Below are 20831 nucleotides of genomic sequence, written 5' to 3' on the forward strand. Positions count from 1 at the left end.
ATTGAACAGATGTAACACTGGCCTAGCTTACACAATATTTTAATGTGTTTCATGTTTTCCCTCAAGAAATCGAAATCTAAAAGAAAGATCCCCCCCAAAACATCCCCCATCCGAGGCAGACTAGTCTCCCTTCTTCCCCATGAACCTACAGTGGTCATTTTGATTTGCCACCGGATCCACTGGGTTTTTTTTTTTTTTTTCTTTTTCAAGACCCTTCTACACTTACTCTCGCTCTTCTCCGAATTTCTAAAAGCAACTCACTAGCTCCTGCAGCTAAAAATAAACCCTCCTTCCTCTTTAAGTACCCCTCAATTAGGTCTCCAGTCCCTTATCACTTTCTATTCTGTTTTTCAACTTTTCACTTCAATACAGTACAGGAAATAACCACAATAAACACTAAGTACTCAGATTCAACAAATATGAATGTTTCTGCCATTAAAAAAAATCTACCTTCGGGGTGCCTGGGTGGCTCAGTGGGTTAAGCGTCCAGCTTCGGCTCAGGTCGCGCTCTCGCTATGCTATTCCTGAGTTTGAGCCCGGGGTCAGGCTCTGTGCTCAGGCCGGGCCTGGAGCCTGTTTCAGATTCTGCGTCTCCCTCTCTCTCTGCCCCTCTCCTGCTAGCACTCTTGTCTGTCTGTCTCGCTCTCAAAAATAAACAAACATTAAAAAAAATATTTAAAAAAAGAAAAAAAAAACAAACAAACCAAAAACGAACCTACCTCATAGTCTGAATAATGTTTCTGGAGGACTTGGGGGGAAGGGTACTCTTCACCTGTATAGTAAATTACCCAAGTACTGAATCAGAGGCTAGCCATATCTTCTTCCTAAACTACACTGTAAGCCATGTGTTATATAGAAATGTTTGCGTAGAACTATGTACTTCATAAATAACAAGTACAGGTATCTGCATTCTCAGTACCCAAAATAGATCCAAGTAGGCATTTAGCAGATATCCGGTAAACTAATGAATAAACCTGCCACCACCGATTCCTCCAAACACACAGGAAATGTTCGGCCTTTTAAATCCTGGACATAAGACAAACTTAACCTTGTGAAATGAACTGGTACCCCCCAAAAGGACAAACTTCTCTGTAATTCTTTATTAAAAATATTGCTGTACACATAGAGACTGAAAACAGGATTAAAGGTGAATAACCCATATTGGGGTCATGACATTAGAACTTAACATACTGGTGCTTTTAGGGAAGTTGTTGACATCCAAACCACAGAACCAAGGTCAAAAGCAAAATACAAAGGTACCCTCAAAAATATTTACAATGAAGTAAATACACTAACAGAATTTAAAATAGGTACAAAAAATTGAAATGACCAACGTTACATGATTTCAAGGGTTGTCCTTTCTGTGCTTTGATCTGTCATAACAGGAAGGTGTGGGAAGTTTGTATCCTTAATTTGACTACTCTCAGATATTACAATCTTCCTATGAATTAAAAAGACTACCTTTTAGACAACCTCTTAAGTGGAATTACACTATGGAAAAGAGGGCTCCCCCAAAAAACACCTAAGCAGAACTAATAAGAGTTCTACTGGAAACCATTCCCAATAAAAACTAAATGAAAAATAAATATAAAACAAAGCTTAAAAAAAAGATGTATTACCTGACACCAACTGTTTTCTGGCCGACAATATTTACTCATGAAAACAGATCAGCTGTCCACCTTTATATTCAAGCCAAGTCCTGAGGTTACTAGGGGCTGAAGCAAACTAGCACTTAGGATGCAAACATTCTTGGGTTTGTGATTTGAACCTGCCTTGCAGAGGGAAGTTTGCTGGTCGATACAGGATGAGAAATTCAAGCCCTATTTTACCCCTGCCCTTCCTTATTAGCTTTCACAAAACATTGGTCCACAAATTAAATTTTCAAAAAGTTCCCAGACCCCAAAACTAAAATAGATGATCCCCTTTCATTTTCAAAGAAAACAATATTGGAAAAAATCTCCAGCCCGCTTATAAATTAAGCATTTCATATTTCTTCTAGAATACAAGTAGTTCTTTTTTGTACAAAAGAATCACAATATGATTTGTCAAAAAACATATAAAAAGACAGCTGCTCTTCCTCAAATACATGAGCTAATGATAAAAGACTTTTGCATGTTAATGTCTCCAAGTTCTTGTTCCTTTTACATAAAAAAAGAACATTATGGTGGCAAATGTTAATTATCCTTTGAAGAGTGAACATTATGTTCTCGTAAAATCCATCCAGATCAAATGCAATAATTGATTTTCTTTTGAACTCAACAACTGATGCTACCAAACGTGGACTCAGACACACTTGTTAAAATGTGTAAAGCATGTCTGTAGTCTTCAAAGCTTTCAGGTGAAGAGAGGTGTTTTTTTCTTGATGCAAATCTCAAGGCAGAGAAAATCATTTTAAAGCTTATAAAAAGTGGACAGAGAAATATTAAAAACTTCTCTGAAAACTACAAATATGAGCAATTATTAAAATTGAAGACCGTAACATCAGTTGCAAGCGCTTGGAAGTCTTTCCTGACCTTCTGAGTTTCCACGTTTTCTTCATAGTTGCATGGTGAGCACCCAGTGCTAGTAAAACATTCAGTGCTGGGAAAGGAGACAGAGTCTTCATTACTGTGTTTTTGTGAAAGAAAACTCCTATGTATTTGGCAGTCTTCAGTATCAAAGAGTAGGTGTGTCATTAACTAGAAATTCCACGAATACCCAAGTTTGGCAACAACTGCACGTCCGAATATTAAGAAAGTTAAGAGGAGGAAAATTCCAAACTTTTGAGATTGACTTATTCAGGAATATCCCACATAGTGAAGTTATTATCAAAAGTACTATTACTTTGGGCTAAGCAGTGACTGCAAAGGCACAGCAGATTGTTATCCCTCCAGATTCAGGCTGTAAAACTTCAGAAAGCTCTCGATGCCAGACCACTGCTGTGTTTCGTTCACCTTCCGAACAGCGTCTCTGTGTCTGTATCCAGTGTAAAGTACCATAATAAAGCTGTGGTTCCAAGAACAGAACTTTATACAAAAAAAGCAAACTGGAAATAATCTAAAGCAATATACTCCTGAACTTCAGGCCTTTAACGCAATTTACCTTTTTTCCCATTAAAAAAAAAAAAAAAAAAGTTGCATAAATGTTAAGTATGTCTGACGAGCAGGGAAACACCTTTTTAAGAAAAGACTCTGGATGAATCTGGAGCCCAGAGCTCTGTGTGCTCCTGTGTGTAAGTTCCTGTGTATCCAATCCTTAGTCATAAAGGATTTAAGTCTACTAACAGGGGAGTTCGTATCCCACAATCCACTGACCTCTCTTTTGTCTGTTCTTAAAAACAAAACAAAACAAAAACCCAAAAATCTCCACTTGAACTAACAGCGGTGGCAGACAGAGCTTGCACCCAATACTCTTACAAGGATTATACACCACACGGTGCTTCTGTGAAACCATTTACCTGGTCCATTACGTCGGTCAGGGCAACCCATCCCCCAAAGAGCCAATGCCGCAACCCTCAGTGACAAAAATGCTGCCCATCGTTGTTTCCCAAAAATGTCCTGGCAAACAGTTTCCCTTAGTAAGTAAGTATACAATGTGGCAAAAGTTCCAAGATCAGAAAAAAGTCTTTAAAAAATTAAAATTAGTGCATACACAAGGGGAAAAACACAACAGCCGGAACGCCATTCACCTGATGGCGCTCCTTGATCCAAAGTATTCTTCACAGATCCGGCCCCCATGGCAGCCACAGCTCTAGGCTAAGTGGGACATTCTTGCTCTCGGGTAGCAGTGTACCTGACTGAAGTGCAAGCAGCCTGCTCATCTCCTGTCGGGTTTCCCAAATGTGGAAGGAGAGGATGAGACCAGTTCAGCTGGAGTGCAATTTGCTATCGGGTAAGGTCCTCAGCCGTGTCCTGCGTGCTTCTTCAGCAAATACTACAACTGCCCATTCGCAGCTGCAATCAGTTCCTGGAAAGTGTTTTCGAAGCAGCGCTTTAAGTCACTGTAAGTCACCACAAGTACGCTCTTCTCGTCTCTGGAAATGAGGCTTATTTTTTCTGGCACGCCAGCATCTAACTGAAACAGACGGAGACGCAAAACACGAAGTTCATACCAGGCACAAGACGATCCACTTTATCTACTTTAGGACAGCTTCTGCCACACTGACAAATATTTTAAAAATTTCTGTGCTGTTCCCTTCTAGATACACACGCTCGTCAGTGTGCACACTTCTCAACGGGGATGTTTTTTAAGCAGTCCTGTGTTTCCACCTAGCTTCCATACTTCATACCTGTTTGCATTATATTCCATCCTTTAATTATTCCCCCAATACTTTCCGTTTTTGTTGCTCTGTTTTGTTTTGTAAAGTAAGCTCCACGCCCAATGTGGGGCTTGAACTCATGACCCAGAGATCAAGAGCCACATGCTCTACCAACCGGGCCAGCCAGGTGCCCCAATATATTCCAGCTTTTTGGCATGACGAATTCTAGTGCGCCGAACACACTCGTCTACTTAATTTTTTTTCTTCCGTGGAATTACTTCCTTAGGAGAAACACTTACAAATATCAACAATGAGCCAAAAAGTACAAATAATTTTATGGCTGAACACATAGGGCTAAACTGCTGTCCAAAGGGCATCAGAAACCACTGACTTATGAGTTGTACCAATTTACAAGCAGCTCCCTATCAAATGCATGCCTTGATATTTTTATTTACATTTTCAGGTATTACCAAATGTTTTCATACATTTACGTATGTTACTTCCACTTGTGTGAATGCCAGTTTATGATCTTTACCCATTTATCTGTCAAGATTTGGTAGTAATATTTTAATGAGGTCTTTATAAAGCATTTATACTAATCCTTAGTCCATCAAATAAATTATCATTTTCCTTCCTTTTCACTCATTCATTCATTAAAATGTTTACAAGTTACTAATTCCGAACGTTCAAACTTTCAAATCACCTTACCAGCTTAATTTGTTGTAATTCCCACCAAAATACGCTATGTAAAATTTTAATTTTTAGATCACCAATATGGCCATCCATGCTTTTTAATTTGTTACACTCTTCCCAAACTTAGAAAATTACCACATTTTCAGATTTGGGATAAATTTTATTTACTCCTAGTTATTTTATGAAGTCAAACAGAATTTTCAAGTTTTTAATTATCCTCACATTCATTAAATAATCTTCACTTCAGATACCTATCTGTCCACGGCTTGATTTCACAGGATCTAGCTGTCACTGTTTAAGGAGTGCTACGTATTTTTAATTACTGGTGCTCTGATACATGGATACCATTTTCTAAACTCTGGGAGAATCATTCTCCACTCATTGCTTTTAAGAAAAATGTTTTCCCCTTAAGGGAAAGGGCAAACAAATACATGTCATACTAGATTAGTTCAATGGTACATTCAGTTTGTTCTGTCTTAATGTCGATTATTGACAACACTCTCTTTAAAGAGTTTTAAGGAAATTCAAACAAGGCAAAGGAGTGCTTAAAAACAAAAACCACATTCTCCCTGAACAGTTAGCACACTGAACACGAACAATTCTACACCATGTGCCATGAGGCATTTTCTCCTCTAGTACTTGTAATTTAGGGACAGTTTAGACCAGGGGTCAGCAAATGGTTTCCATAAAGATGGCCAGACAGTAAACGCCTTAAATTTCAGGGCCGCATACAGTCTCTGTCACATATTCTTTTTAGTTTTGCTTCTGCTATTTGTTTTCAGTCTTTTGAAAATGTAAAAAAAATTCTTAACTTGCAGGCTCTACAAAAAAAACAAAAAAAAAACAAAAAAAAAACAAAAAAAAAACCCACACACAAAAACAAAAAAACAGGCTGTCTGTCTGTCCAGTTTGCAGACCCTTGAGATTTAGATATAATCCTACATACAAAGACTAATGTTTACTTCTGGAGACCCATTCTACACTCTGTAATTCCAAGTAATTCATAAGGAAAATGCATTCCTTCCTTCCTCTGTGAACCGTTTCTCTCCTAGCCCTTTCAAAAACAAAAGTTCACCTCTCCAGTGAATTTATGACGTGTCTCCATCTACTTAGTTCATGTCATCACCTGATTCTCCACTTACAACACTGGGCCTCCTGTGCTTTTATTATTGTAATATTGTATTACTATGCCCACAGTGAACAGTAAATGAACAGATAACATGTACGGACATCCAACACGAGACTCACAAGAAAGCAATTCAACTGTTAAAAAAAAACTTAAACATAAAATTTTTGTTTTTCCCACCCACTGCTTTTGTGACGTTTTATCACAATAAGATGATCCACAATGAAAAATTCTATAATTATTCATGAAGATGTCAAAAAGGCCGGCCAAGTCTAGAAACTGTTATTAAGTAGATACACCTAATAATTATTAATAAAATGTCTTTTGGCTACATAGAATACATCTAACTTCTTAAGTCTCTTAGTATTTATAGAAAACACAACTTTGCACTGTGAGCTTAAAAATCCAGATACAAATTACCTTGTTAAGACAAGAAATGATATGGCTGAGGTCAATCCAAGGGGCACCCGCTTCTGTCACCTGATGGAAAAGATGATCCCTAAAGAGTTTCAACAGATAACGGTCTCCAGTCTCCGACCAGGTAGGATCCTTCTGAAACCTGGGGGAAGGTAATATTTTACCTCAGTAACTCATGCTGTATGCCACATGGCTATGTTGATTCTTCAGACTCCACACTAGTTTGATTGTTTTCTCTGATAAATCCGTTAAGTACCGTTTGTGTGTCTGTGTCCGTGTATGTAGTGTTTTACGGGTTTTTTTTTTTTTTTAATCTTCCAAAAGTTACAGGGAGGCTAAAAAAATTGGCCTTTTTCAAATTTTATGTGCCAACTGCCAAATATTAAAAAAATAACTTCACGGGGCCCCTGGGTGGCTCAGTCAGTTAAGCCTCTGACTCCTGATCTCGCCTCAGGTCTTGACCTCACAGTTCCTGAGACCGGGCTCTGTGATGACAGCAGGGAGCCTCCTTGGGATTATCGACTTCTCCCTCTGCCCCTCCCTTGCTTGGGTGCTCTAAGTAAATAAATAAACTTTAAAAAAAATAATAATTTCATAGAAAATGAAAGTATATGAAACCCAGTTTCTATTTCTTAAGGGTAACCGACCCTTATACACTCCTATTCTATAATCACTTCCTTAGGTAAATGGAGGGAAAAGAAAGGTCTTTAAAAATCTTTAGAAATAAGTTGAAAGAGATTATTCTTTTCCTCTTCTCACCTTTAGGATATAGAGTAGAGAGATAAGATCAGATCTGTCTTCTACTTTACTGGCAGCAAAAAATAGAAAAATGTTTAAGGAAACAAAAAGCGCGTAGATTTTGGTTTCCTACCATCATGAGCGTATGTGAGAATGAGCTGTGAAGAACCAGAGAACTGACCAGATGATCAGTTAGTGTCCAGTGACCTCTGGAACTTACGATCTAGTGAGGAAAACAGATGTTCAAAGAACCAAAACATGTTTTAAGTGCATATTTTGATAAGGCCATTAAGAAAAAGGGAAACAGTATGGAACGTGAATTCACCTAGGAGGACAAAGAAGGCTCTCCAGAGGAAGCAGTGGATGTTCCTCCCAGAGGAAGGACACCCTAGTCAGAGGCATCAGTATTTGCAAGGACAGAGCATGCCACACTTCAGAAACTTAACAAAGGTCAGTGTGGTTGGAAGGGGCTGAGGGGAGGAAAAGAGAGAGGCCAAGAGAGGGACAGAGAGTAAGAGCAAGGAGGGGGGAAGAGAAAAGACCAGGGCAAAGAGGGACAGAAGGCAAGACAGGGGAGAAGAAAATTAAAAGGAAAAAAAAAGACATATCTGAAGCAAAGATAAGAGAGAGATCAGGCTATGCAGTCTTGGTTAAAAAACTAGGTGTTTTCTAAGAACAAGATGGAGGGGCACCTGGGTGGCTAAGTCAGTGAAGCATCCTTGGTTTTGGCTCAGATCACGATCTCACAGTGTGCAGGGCTGCGCGCTGACAATGCAGAGCCTGCTTGGGATTCTCTCTGCTCCTCCCTCCCACACACTCTTTCTCTCTCTCTCTCTCTCTCTCAAAGTTAATAAATAAACTTAAAAACAGATGAAAAGCCCACCATTTGGGTTTAAACACAATCCTAAGAGTTTTGCAAAGATCACTGTCCATTAAAACGCTAATTAAACACATCCATTTATCTCTGTTTCCTCTCAAAACCCCACCAAACTGGCAATGAATGTCTAATAAAGGATATAATAAACACACAAGGACAAAGTGATCAGAAGCAACAAAAGAAGAAAAATCCACGAAGAAAAACTGGAAAGATGAAAAACAGGCTGGTGAGTGGTATGATGAGCTGACTTGAAGAAGACTGACCGCTAATGCTACAGAAGGCACAAGAAGGGGGAGCCACAGAAGGGAGCCATCGCCGTGAGGCCAGGCAGGGAAATCATTAGGTACTACTGAAAGTGCAGTATGGGCTCAAGGTGGAATCAGCAGAATTGATGGAAAATTCTATAAATAACAAGTAGATAACCTCTCTCCCATCCCTGCTTCCATTTCTGCTTTGCAGAAATTTTCCAGAAAAGGTACCGGAAATCTCTCTAGACAGGGTGAACAAAGACGCTCCCGCCCCAGGGTGCCAAGAAGAGCAAGCGATGGCAGGTAAGACCATTCGGTCAACCCCTCATGGCTACTTGGCCATCCAACGCTTGACCACGAATTTATACTACAGACAGAAGGTTGGAAGGTTATTTTCCGGATGCTAACTTGCCCAAGGGAAATTCTGACACTTAAGAGTATACCAAAAACAAACAAAAATTATACATCACAGCATCACACTGCTTTACCACACATTCTACAATCTCTGACACCACCAGGAACTTATCAGTAGCTTTTTAGATGAAATTCTTTAAATTTCTTTAAAATTGCATTTACTTAGCTTTTTAGTAATTTCCACACCCAACGCAGGGCTTGAACTGACGACCCCAAGATCAAGAGTCGCATACGCTTCTCACTGAGCCAGCCAAGTACCCCAAAAAAGATTACTTTCAACATGAACACATAGCCAGGATCAGAAATCCACTGGAGAATGAAACAGAAGAAACTCATTTCCTATGAGGCACTGCAGGGAACAGAACAAAACTTAGAACAACAACCAAAAAAAACCCCTAACCAAAATCTGTAATTGAGACTCTTGCACAAACAAGAATTAGATGCTGTAAGACAGAAACGTTTAGAGAGGGGCGCCTGGGTGGCTCAGCCGGTTGAGCGTCCAACTTCAGCTCAGGTCAGGATCTCATGGCTCATAAGCTTGAGCCCCGCATCAGGCTCACAGCTGCCAACACAGAGCCGGCTTCTGATCCTTTGTACTCCACTCTCTGTCTCTACCCCTCCCCCAATCATGCTCGTTTGCTCTCTCCCTCCCTCTCTCTCTCTCTCTCTCAAAAATGAGTGAACATTAAAGAAAAGCATTTAGAAAACAGAAAGTTCTTGAAAATTAAAATTATGACAGCAGAAGCTTAAAAATTCGAAGGATTGGGAAAAAACCTTTATTTTTAGACAAAGTAAGTTGAGATAATTACCTCAAAAGTAGAACAAAAAAATACAGTACAGAAAACAGAAGAGAATATTAGAAAATTAATGACGATGGTCTAATATCTGAGTAACAGGAATTCCAAAGAGAGAAGCTATCAAAGAAACAATGAAGACAACTTCTCAGAGCTGAAGGACCTACGTTTCCAAGATTAAAAGGGCCTGCCCACCCTGCTGATTCATCAGAATGAATAAAAAACCCTACACCAAGGCATCTCACTGTGCATTTCTGAACATCAATAAAGAGAAGACCCTAAAAGCACAGAGGAAGGGGAAGGGTTTGAAAAGAAAATAGATTTGAATCCGGAAGTTAAAAGACAGTGGAGCAAAGCTTCAAATTCTGACAGAAATTATCACTACTATTACTTAACTATGTACTAGAGATACCAGCTAACACAATCACTCCAAAGCAACTGAAACTATCGAAATTAGAAAGTAGGAAATGTAACTACAATTATTTGAAGATATGACTCTGTATCGGGGAAACCCAAGAAATCTAGCGAAAAACTATCCAAACACTAAGGTATCTGGGCACAAATTTTACAGAAATTGATAAATTTCACGTGTACGATAATAGGCAATCTAAGAAGAAAGAATGGCAGGGGTGGGGGGAAGGGAGGGGATTCCCATTTACAACAGCAACAAGAAAAAAAATACCTAGTAAACTTAGTGTGCCACAACAACATAAGAACAACTTAAGCACTGAAGGACAGACAGTAAAGTAGGTGTGAATGAATTCAACGATATATACCATTGTCGTGGTTACGAAACTCAACGTCTACAAACACATATGCTCCTTAAGTTTAATAATAAACATGTCATCTTATAAAATAAAAATACCACCAGGTTTATAGATTTTTTTTTAACTAAAAAAGCTGATTCTAGAATTTATACAGAAAATTAAACAGTTTTAGGAAACAACAAAAAACAATGAAATGAAGCTGAGAAAGAATGAACACTACCAGATTTTAAAATGTCATCCAAAAAAAAAAAGTTAGTCATGAAGGGGTGCCTGGTTAGCTCAGTCGGTTAAGCAACCATGCTTGGGATTCTCCCTCTCTCCTTCCCTCCCTCCCTCTCTCTCTCTCTCTCTGCCCCTCCCCTGCTCACTTGCTTACTCACTCTCTCTCAATAAATAAGCAAACATTCAAAAGAAATGACAGTCACTCAAACATTAATGTGAAAGAAGTACCGTCTTAAACCAGTGGGGAAAAGCTCGACTATTCAATAAATAGCTTTTGGGCCACTGGAGCGTCTTCTGAGAGGGAAGGGTGGGGGAGCTGAATACATACCTTATATCCTATAAATATTCCAAATACATAAAAATTTAATATGGGAAGAAAATAAAACCGTAAGTACGCTAGAAGAAACAATGAGAAGATTCCTGTAGAAAAGGCCCTTCTATGATTGAAAACCCAAAAGGATAAAAGAAGTTTGATCAGTTACACTATGTATACAAATGTCTGCATGGAAAAAAAAAACTGAGCAGTCAAAAGAGAAATGACAAATTAAAAAGAAAATGATCAAAAAGGACAAATCTCTCCAGCTCCTATAAATCAAAATGACAGACAATTCAACTGGAAATAAAAATGAGCCAACAATACGAACAAAGAAAAAAAAGGAAACAGAAACAGATCAAAAACATAAAAATGACAAGCAACATGCTCATTAAGAGTAAGTACAAAATAAAACTGCACTGAGATTCAATTTCGCATCCATCAGGTAGACAAAAATCCACAAGCTTGAAAAGGCTCTCTGCAAGGGTTTACGGTCACATATCCACAGACCTAACAACCACAACTGGGTCTATCTTTATGCACACATACAATTAAGTATGCATAAGTCAGTCCCTGCAGCACTGATTATACCAGCAAAACAGTAAAAACAACTCAAATGCCTACTGATCAGGAACTAGAGCAATAAATTATAGCATGTCCACAGAATGGACTATTACATGGCTATAAATTATGGAGGCATAGCATAGTGGTTAAGAGCACAGACTCTGGAACCATACTGTCTGGATTTGAATTCTGGCTCAGATGCTCACTTATTACGTGACCCTGGAAAAGCTATTTCACCTCTCTATGCCCACACATCTCTGTTAATCGAGAAGACTAATAGTACCTGTATCACAAGGTAGTTACGAGGATTGAGTTGGGATGTATTTGTAAACTATTGAGAATAGTGTTTGGTATACACTAAACGTACCTAAACAAAAAGATTTCCAAAATATAGTTAATAAGGAAAAAGTAACATACAGAACACTGCATGGTTTACAATTTGTATATATTAAAAAGTGAGGAGGGGATGAAAGGAATTAAGAATGTATCATTGTAACTCAGGAAGAATATAAAATAAAGATCAGTGGGAGAAAAGGGAGAGACTGGGGATGTTACAGGTGTGAGAGATTTTTTCCCCACTGCAAACCCTTTTCTACGTTTTAAAAAACTGGTTCATGTTAACCTATTCAAAATTAATAAAAAGAATTTTCCAAGGACAGTCTAGAATTTTATACCCAGTTATACTGTCAATAAGTGTAAAAATAGAATAAAGATATTTTCAGACTTACAAAGACTCAAAAAACTCACCTTTCTCAGGAAGCTACAGGAGGATGTGCTCCAATAAATCAAAAGAATAAATCAAGGAAAAAAGCAAGAAACAGGGTATCCAACACAAAGGGAGAGACCATGAGAATTCCCAGGATAATAGTGAAGGGAAGCTCCAGTTCTAAAGTGTGAGTGTGAGCAGGCTTAGAGCTCAACCAGCCCAGATAGGAACAGAAGGACAGAGGCTCCGGGGGCAATTTCTCTAAGGGGGAGAAAAAAAAAGGAACTGATAGGTTACCTATTTTTGACCATATGGGAAGGTGTTTTGTTAACTCTGGCAAAAAGTCTGGAATAAAGTGGTGGCCGATATTTTTTCATTTGCTTATTAGAGTTCTATAACAAGGCAATTATTAACCCGAGGAAAACAAAAATCAAAAAACAAAATACAAAAGAAAGGAAATATAGTCATGGTTTACTCTGTGGTGCAGCTATGAACAGTATTTACCCTGTTATACTAATGTCAACACTTTTAACTCAAAACTTATGGGTTCAATGGTAGAATGTGAGTGAGTGAGTGAGTGAGTGAGTGTGTGTGTGTGTGTGTGTATGTTTAGTTAAGGAAAGAGGGTAGGAAAGATAAAGCCTCATCCTACACAGGACAAAGTCATTAGCTGAGTTAAATACTTAAAAAAAATAAAATAAAATAAAATAAAAAAAATCAAGCAATAGTATCATAAGCATATTATTTTTAAATAAAAAGAAAAATGCCAGAAGAAACAACTTGAAGGGTTTTTGGGGGGTTTTTTGTTGTTGCTGTCATCTTCTCTTCATTTAGAAACATTATCAGAGAAAATACGAATTGAGTTTTGTAACTGTGAAGAAAGGTAAGTGAATATGAATTTTGTGGTCGAAAACAAAATCCCTCAAGCAGTATTTATGTGTCACCTATCTCTATCAACAGAGGTAACATTCCTGAAACAGAACTTATACTACAGTGAAAGTAGCTATAATACTGTTCAACCTGTCTTTGACAGTTACTATTTAGTACAGACGTCAACTCTCCTTCTTTCTTGAACGTACGATAAACTTTAACTTACAAATGAGGCAGAACTAAATGACAAATAATGAAGGGTGGCAAGGCCTTTCCAGTGTCACTGATATGACAGCTGTATGTATTGTTTATGTGATGTTCTTAAATAGAAGATAAGGGGCGTGCAACAGTTAGACATGTCTGAAATCTCTAATCTGACTAAGGTAAACTGAACTGAGCAAGCTTCAAAAAGGAGACAGGGTAGAGGCAGTCCTGACAGTCATAAAATGTTCCCTCATGCACAAACCACAATGGAGCTTTCTAACAGTCTCTTTTCTGTATGGGTATGTGTGTGTGGAATCCCTAAGAACAACCACATCTAGGCTGTAGTTAAAAAACAGCATCCTAATGGCTACCAACAGGCTTAAGGTCACTTCACATGAGAATTTTTCTCTTCCCAAAAAAACCAGTAAGAATCAGGTATACTCATTCTCGTTAGTGCATTTGATTGAAATCATATTGTAAAATACTGTAAATCCTTACTCCGGCCTCTCATTGATTGTTCCCAATTTTGCTAGAAGCCTAAACAGTCTTCCATTTTGAACCTCCTATAAGACATTTTAAAAAGAGAGAGAATGTTAATATTCCAGCAAAATTTTATGAACCTGGTATCCTACACCAGTATTACCTTTAAACCGTAAATCCTAATATCCCCACACCTTTTGGTAATCATTTTGAATGTAACATGTCCATTTCATTCAGTATCAATACTCAAGATGATCATGCAGCTGGCCATTTTTAAGAATGGTTAAAGTTACATGGGAAAAAAAAAAAAATCAAGATTCTGTCAATTAACTGGAGCAAAGCCACAAACAAAAAGCAGAACACAAATGCCCAGAGGACATAAGAAATTAAAAAAAAAATTTTTAAAGTTAAAAAATATCTGTAAACGGTCCTAGCCAATTCAGCACAAAAACTACTGTTTTCTAACTCTTTGCACATACAGATGTCATTGTATGTATCTTTTTTTTAACTCTTTACCTTTGCAAGGTCTTCCTCTATGACATCATTTCTCATTTGAGCAGCATCCAACTGAGTATAAAATCGAGCACCAATCATGGGCATGATGTCATTTACACTTCGCATCCTGTTTTGGTCAGTCAACAAATACCTAGCGAAAATAAAGAATCACCTGAACGCCAAATGTGCAATTTAATTTTTTTTTAATTTTTAAAAAATGTTTTATTTATTCTTGAGAGAGAGAGAGAGAGAGAGAGAGAGAGAGAGAGAGAGAGCGCGCGCATGAGCAGGGGAGGGGCAAAGTGAGAATAGGACACAGAACCGGAAGCAGGCTCCAGGCTCTGAGCTGCCAGCACAGAGCCCGACACGGGGCTTGAACTCACTCACAAGCCGTGGCGAGATCATGACCTGAGCCGGAGTCAGATACTCAACCGACTGAGCCACCCAGGCGCCCCTCAAATTGTGCAATTTAAAAAAACAAACACGACACACAAGCACATAGCTATCGCTGCTGCCATCACAGTAGTGTATACAATTCGAAAAGATTTTTTTCATCAAGTCAACCTCACTTTTAAGCGTTGATGATTTCTCTGGGAAATTTTGAGAGCCAATGGAAGAAACTGTAAACATGTCTCTTTCTCTACATCTTTGCTATTATGAAAATGAAAAAGGAAAGTTGAGTAGGGTTACACTTCACCGTTTGCATTCTCAAACCCTTCCTTACAATAGTGGGACATGAAAAGACTGTAACAAGCTTTTTTGGAGGGGTGAAATAGGGGGCGGTTGTAGGTGAAGAGATTTTTCCATTTGCTCTTCAAAATAATTTGTGTCGGGGCGCCTGGGTGGCTCAGTCGGTTGAGCGTCCGACTTCGGCTCAGGTCACGATCCCACATCTTGTGGGTTTGAGCCTCACACTGGGCTCAAACAAGGTTCCAACTTTTTAGAAAGGTGCCCTCTGCTCTGCAGCGTCATTTACCCGTTGTCATCATCTATTTATTTCTGAAAAACTGTCACGCACTAACATATATCAGAAGAGGCCAATTTCTCCTACCATTATAACTGAGGCCAAAAAACCCCCCAAAACCAAAAAAATCCGTTTCGAAAAGCGACCTGCTAGAATACAAAGAAGACCATGACCTACACTTCTGCCTATTCTGACAGGTGAGCCGTTTCCTAACCACCCTTGGGACGGGAGCCTCCTGCTCTCGCACTCTCTGCTTACAATTCTACCCCATTTTCTTCAGGGGACTTATCGCTACCTGCCAACATCTTACATGTTTCCGTGTTTGTTACCTCCTCCCCATCAGGGTGGAAGCTCCAGAGGTTGGGGGGTTTTGTTCATCTTGTTCAAGGTATCTTCAGGGTCTGGCACAGGACAGGCATTCTTTTGTTAAATAAAATCCTCCTGTGGATAATCTATGCCTTAGCTATTTATCTGTAACTACTGACATATTTACATCTAACTACTTAAAGTTATTACAAGCTTTGTGACTTTGGCAAGTTACTTTACCTCTCTAAGCCTCGGTTCTGTCATCTCTAAAATGCAGCTAACTTATAGGGTTATTGGGAAAATTCATTTGTATCAGTTAGAAAGTGCCTGATACATGGTTTACCGCTCTATAAAGTTGTTACTTAGTATGCAAGTATGGCTTTTTAATTTACTTTTGATTAAGGAAAATTTCAAACATTCATAAAAGTAGAGACAACACTATAACAAATGATGTCCATGTACCCTCTGCCCAGTTTTGACAATTATTAACATATGGCTGGCTAGTTTGTAACATTTATATCCTTTACTCTCAACTTTTTAAAAAGGAAGTTTGGAGATTACTACTGTGAGATGTTGCAAATGAAGGCCAGGAATTGCTGCTGTGAAAATACGTGAAACAAATATTTTCACTTGAAAGAGAAATCATGTGAGTATTCCCCGGAAGCAGGCAATCACCGGCTTCCGGTGCTCGGTCACAAGCAGGACACTTATGCCAGTGTAACAAAGTACAAGTGGGCAGCCCCATCCTCTAGCCCTCAATTTCGTATCCGGAGCTAGTCCAAAAAGAAACTGAATCCTCCAAGGCTACACAGAAAAATCAGAAGGAACAGCTGAAAACTAAGGCACTGAAAAGGACCAATATGCTCCAGCTGCTTCTAGAACATAATAGAAAAAATTTCAAGAGATACCATAGCATCTGTTCTCTACAATCACTTGTAATGACAGTAAGAATTATGGCGGTCCACCCTCTGGAATTCCCGGATGTTAGATGTGTCTGAGACAGGGAGAAGTCCCCCTGCGGTGACAGGAGTCCACAGTGGGGCTCTCCTAAGTCAAATGCATTTCAAGGACTTCTTGGGAGTCTAGAGATACTGGAGCAGAAGCCTGGGACCCTTACGTCCATGCTTTCTGTAATGGCTGTTTTGGCCACAGAATCTGTAACTGGATTACATCTGAGGTTTATTTATGACAGCTCGCGCAAAGAGAACAACCACTCTCTAGAGCAGCACTGTCTGACAGAATTTTCTGAAATGATGGGATATATTAGCCAGAAGCCGCATGAAGCTTTTGAGCTCTTGAAATGTGGCCAGTGCAAGATTGATTTCTTTATTTTTAACTTTATTGTATTTTAATTAAACTAAGTCATATGTAGCTAGTGAATACCAGTGCAACCTCAGTGGGTACCCTCTGACCAAACATTTAAAACATCAGTAACTGAACACATTGGTTCATGAATTTATTCAAGGAAATATACACTTAACAATAAAAATAAAGAAATTAAAAGTGTTTAACTGTGTTTTGCCTGATTTTGAACAGTAGGAACTAAAATAATAAATAGAAGCCCTATTAAAAGGCCTGTGTGGAAAAAAAGCTGTCTTATCTCATACGATCATCATATATGTTTAATTGTGTATTACAACTTACAGAATCAGATTCTTCAGGTCAGAGGAGTAGTTGATTGTCACCAGTTCCATGGCTTTCTGTAAATTCTCTCGCTGAATTCCTGCCAAAGAGTTGCAAGCCAAAGCCAACACAACTTTTCCTAATGATATCAGATCTGCTTGCTGACATGAAAGAATAAATATAACTTTTAATTTTTATTTTATACGTACAAATTTAACACAGTGACACTACTGCCTGCATGGAAAAAGCACCTTTACAAAGAAGCTGCAAAACTCAGCACAGGGTTCTCCAATGTTGGTGCTCAGAGTCACCTGGGAGCTTGAAGGGGCTTCCCGAGCCTCTCTACCAGAGATTCTCATTCGGTAAGTCTGGGGGAGCAGGCCCAACATTTTTAAAGCACCCAGGTAATTCTGATAAATGTAGTTAGGGCTATACTCTAAGCAATTCATCTGCCAGCTACAGAATTGTTGCTTCAAAATTAAAAAAAAAAAAAATTTATTTAGATAGAGCTGACATTCTTATTATTAAGGCTGGTTACCACATATTCACCTGACTACGATCATTACAACCTGTAACATGCCCCTCTCTCACTTTCCATCATGCCCTAAATACAGTGGGAGTTTGAAGAATTATTTGAAGAAAAGTTACTCCATTATTCAGAATGTAACATAACTATTACCTGATTTCAGGGTATGTTCTTTAGAACATCGAGAATGCTGCCAACCCCAATGACATCCCATCTGCCCTTATTTCCAAATAGCCCATTTTTACTCACATTATTAACAGATCTTTGAGCTCTGTAACCACCTGGTTTCTTTTTCTTTCTTTTCTTTTCTTTCTTTCTTCCTCTCTCTCTTCCTTTCCCTATTTACCTATCTATTTTTTTTATGATTTACCACTGTGAGGCTTTTGCTCTAAAAGGATTTTCAAAGATAGCTGGCTACATTGAGGTAAGCTCTCTATTACCTGTCTAACTCCAGGAAACAGAATGGTTATCCCAAGTGGCCCTTCTTGGCAGGTAACTATTAATAATTTTATGCCTAGGAGAATGGAATAGCTCCGAGTTAAATAAAATCATTTGAAGTAATTTTGACAGAAAACTTCTGTAAATCTTCAAAATCTGAGACCTGATCTCAAATATTGGATACATTTACTGAATACTGGTCTAGTAAAAGGAGTTTTCAAAGCTAGCTATACATTAAAATCACCTGAGGAGCTTAAAAACATCAAACAGAAGAAGTAACCCTGTAGCTATCCCTTCACTCCAATTCTGGTATTATTAGTCTGGGTTAAGATCTAGGTGTTCGCGTTTTTCAAAGCTTCCACCACAGTTCTGATAATGAAGTCAGGATGGAGAACCACTGGTTTTGTGGAATGTTTATACATAGTATAGTTGCAAAACAGGCAAATATTTCAAGACAGTCACTAATGAAACTTTAGCACACTACAGCTATCCTCAACATTTTACACAAATAAGAAAGTATAAAGAAGCCAAACTCCATTACTAACATTTAAAAAGTTCAAATTCAAAAATTCATTCAGTACTAGCATTTGTGAATTTGACGCTCTGAACAGGAGACCCTATTATAATCGGTGGAAAAACGGATTAGAAAACCTACTTTGACTCTATTGTGCTAAGAGATGCCAAGGATTCATGTCAAAGAAACTTTTTAAAACTTCACTTGTGGTACAGACTTAGGAGCCCAGAAAGGGAGGAGGTAGGGTGGCAACGGGAGGGAGCACTATTACTGTTCGATCATTTCTGTTCTCGGAAGGGCACTGCCATGAATGAACTCAAGAAGGATTCCCCTCAGTCATTCTCAGGATCAAGTAAAACATTCCGAGTTATAGTAATGAAACCATAAAAATCTTGGTCAAGACAAACTGGTACATGTAAATGTGAACTGTAAATTTCTCTAAGTGTTTCAATCCAATATCCTCAGCAAAGCACACTGAACGTTGCTATTATCTATCAAGTGTCTGAGCAGCACGTACCAACACACAGCCTCCCAAACCCTTAAAACAACAGAATTTTCAGTTTAGCTCCACCCTCAATTGATGCTGTAACTAAACCTCCCACCTAGAACATTCCGTATTCCCTAGTATGAGCCAGGAAAACAAAAGTCCAAGACAGCCGAAGGACTGGATGGGTTTTTAAAATAAGAACATCTGATTTTTGAGTGCGTCCCACCACTTTCTAAAGCTGACTCAAGGTGGAATACACACGTTTAGAAATAAAGTCTACAGGTCACATAATCCAGATTAAATTAGAACGGATCTGTTTTTAAGTAAGAGGTTAATGACGTCCTGCTTAAAATTAAGAGAGTTCAACATCATAAAAGCCCAATAACTCTCCTTTCCTTATTTGCCAGCTAAATAATTTTCCATTTGTTATTTTGCTTCTTACCTCCATCTGGTTTTTCCCCCCATTTGTTGAATTCTGGAGGTTTTCCCCCCACTCATTTTCAGTTTCTTCCTGATTCTTGATTTCTTGATTTTTCTGATTCTATCTATGGCTCTACTTATGTCCACTTTACTGAAAGTCAGTCTCTATTCACGTGTCTGAAACAGACTATGAAAAATAGACTACAAGAAACAATGCACTCCTTTCTCATGTACCCTCTTCTCCGTAAAATCACAATCCCCCACTTGGGACTATCTTTAATTCTCTCCTTTACCTTACTATAAGCTGTGTGAAAAATCTTCCACACATACATAACCCACCCCCCAAAAATTAAGGAAAAAAAAAGAAAAAGAAGAAAACCTGAGATATCCTTTTATTTCTGGAAAATAAAGGGAAGGTGACAACTGGTTGAAAGCAGCAGGCAGCTCCTAATTTACCAATCAACTGCCCCAAGTGCTTACTGAAGAGTTGTTTGTTTGGAACTCTGGGATTACTTTTCCTTCAAAAGAGTTTTTCAAGGTAACTACCTGTCACTAATGTAACTGAAATGATGTACCTCTACAAAGAAAAAATGGAAAATAATACTGCTATAGTACTCACAGAAAACCAAAATCAAACCAGCCTTATACTAGAATTTTCTTTTAAAAAAAGGAACTCTATTCAGAAGAGACAAGAATGACATAGTGTAACGCTGAACGTGTAAAAAAACAAAACTGCAAGGTGTTTCGTCTTTTAATGTGGACATGGGGTTTCCAGATTCTTGCAACAGAGTTAGATGACACTAGTTCCAAACAGTGTCTGATTTCTCCTCCAAAATTTTCCTGGATGTATATTTTAACAGCCAATACTTAGTCTCTCTTAGAAGCACAGAGATCAAGAAGAAAATTGTTCAGAGCCAGTCAGGCACTAGGTGGAAGACAGAAGAAGGAAAGTAGCTAAGAACCACCTAGAAAAGAAAGAGGAACAGAGCAAACCCCCTGAGGCAGAAGAAAGCTGCTGCTGGCAGAAAAAAGCAGTCAGATTCTTCTGTGCGCCGCCCACTAGATGGCGCTACCAACCAGGACAGCTTGGCTGCCGCCCAGTTTAGCTGGGGGGAGGGGGGAAGATGGGTCACGTCCGCTTCCAACCCATACAGCTCAACGTGATGAGTGTGGCTCTACCTCTCGGGGACTACGCTGTCCCCGGGCCAGCGGCAAAAGAGGTTTACGCATGAACTGGATCACTAGGCATCACTCAGACTCTACTTCTCATTCTGTCTCTTCCTTTTTGTTCAGAAACTTTGGCTTATAATTCAGCGAACTAAAATCTCTCAAAGATTTAAACTAAAGAAGTTGCAACGAGAAGGGCAAAGAAAAGGTGAAGTGTTTTT

At 38.7% G+C, this 20831-nt stretch overlaps 1 protein-coding gene across 6 annotated transcripts in view; it reads right to left on the reverse strand.

Annotated features, from left to right (window-relative positions):
* Nucleotides 1-1085: 1085 nt before the first annotated feature.
* Nucleotides 1086-20831, reverse strand: part of PAN3 (poly(A) specific ribonuclease subunit PAN3) — a 134440-nt gene continuing 114694 nt past the window's right edge. For 4 of the 6 annotated variants that reach the window (XM_058688891.1, XM_058688880.1, XM_058688869.1 and 1 more), the window contains 5 exons: nt 17080-17219; nt 14187-14316; nt 13689-13753; nt 6477-6615; nt 1086-4053 (listed from right to left, as the gene is read on the reverse strand). In XM_058688891.1, the coding sequence (XP_058544874.1) occupies nt 3913-4053; nt 6477-6615; nt 13689-13753; nt 14187-14316; nt 17080-17219 (615 nt within the window). In that variant the 3' untranslated portion in view covers nt 1086-3912. Of the gene's footprint in view, nt 4054-6476; nt 6616-13688; nt 13754-14186; nt 14317-17079; nt 17220-18077; nt 18099-19470; nt 19631-20831 lie in introns of those variants that run through there. The other 2 variants (XM_058688912.1, XM_058688902.1) reach the window with 2 other exon arrangements.

This window comes from Neofelis nebulosa, chromosome 1, assembly GCF_028018385.1.
Source record: "Neofelis nebulosa isolate mNeoNeb1 chromosome 1, mNeoNeb1.pri, whole genome shotgun sequence".
NCBI classification, from domain to species: domain Eukaryota; kingdom Metazoa; phylum Chordata; class Mammalia; order Carnivora; family Felidae; genus Neofelis; species Neofelis nebulosa.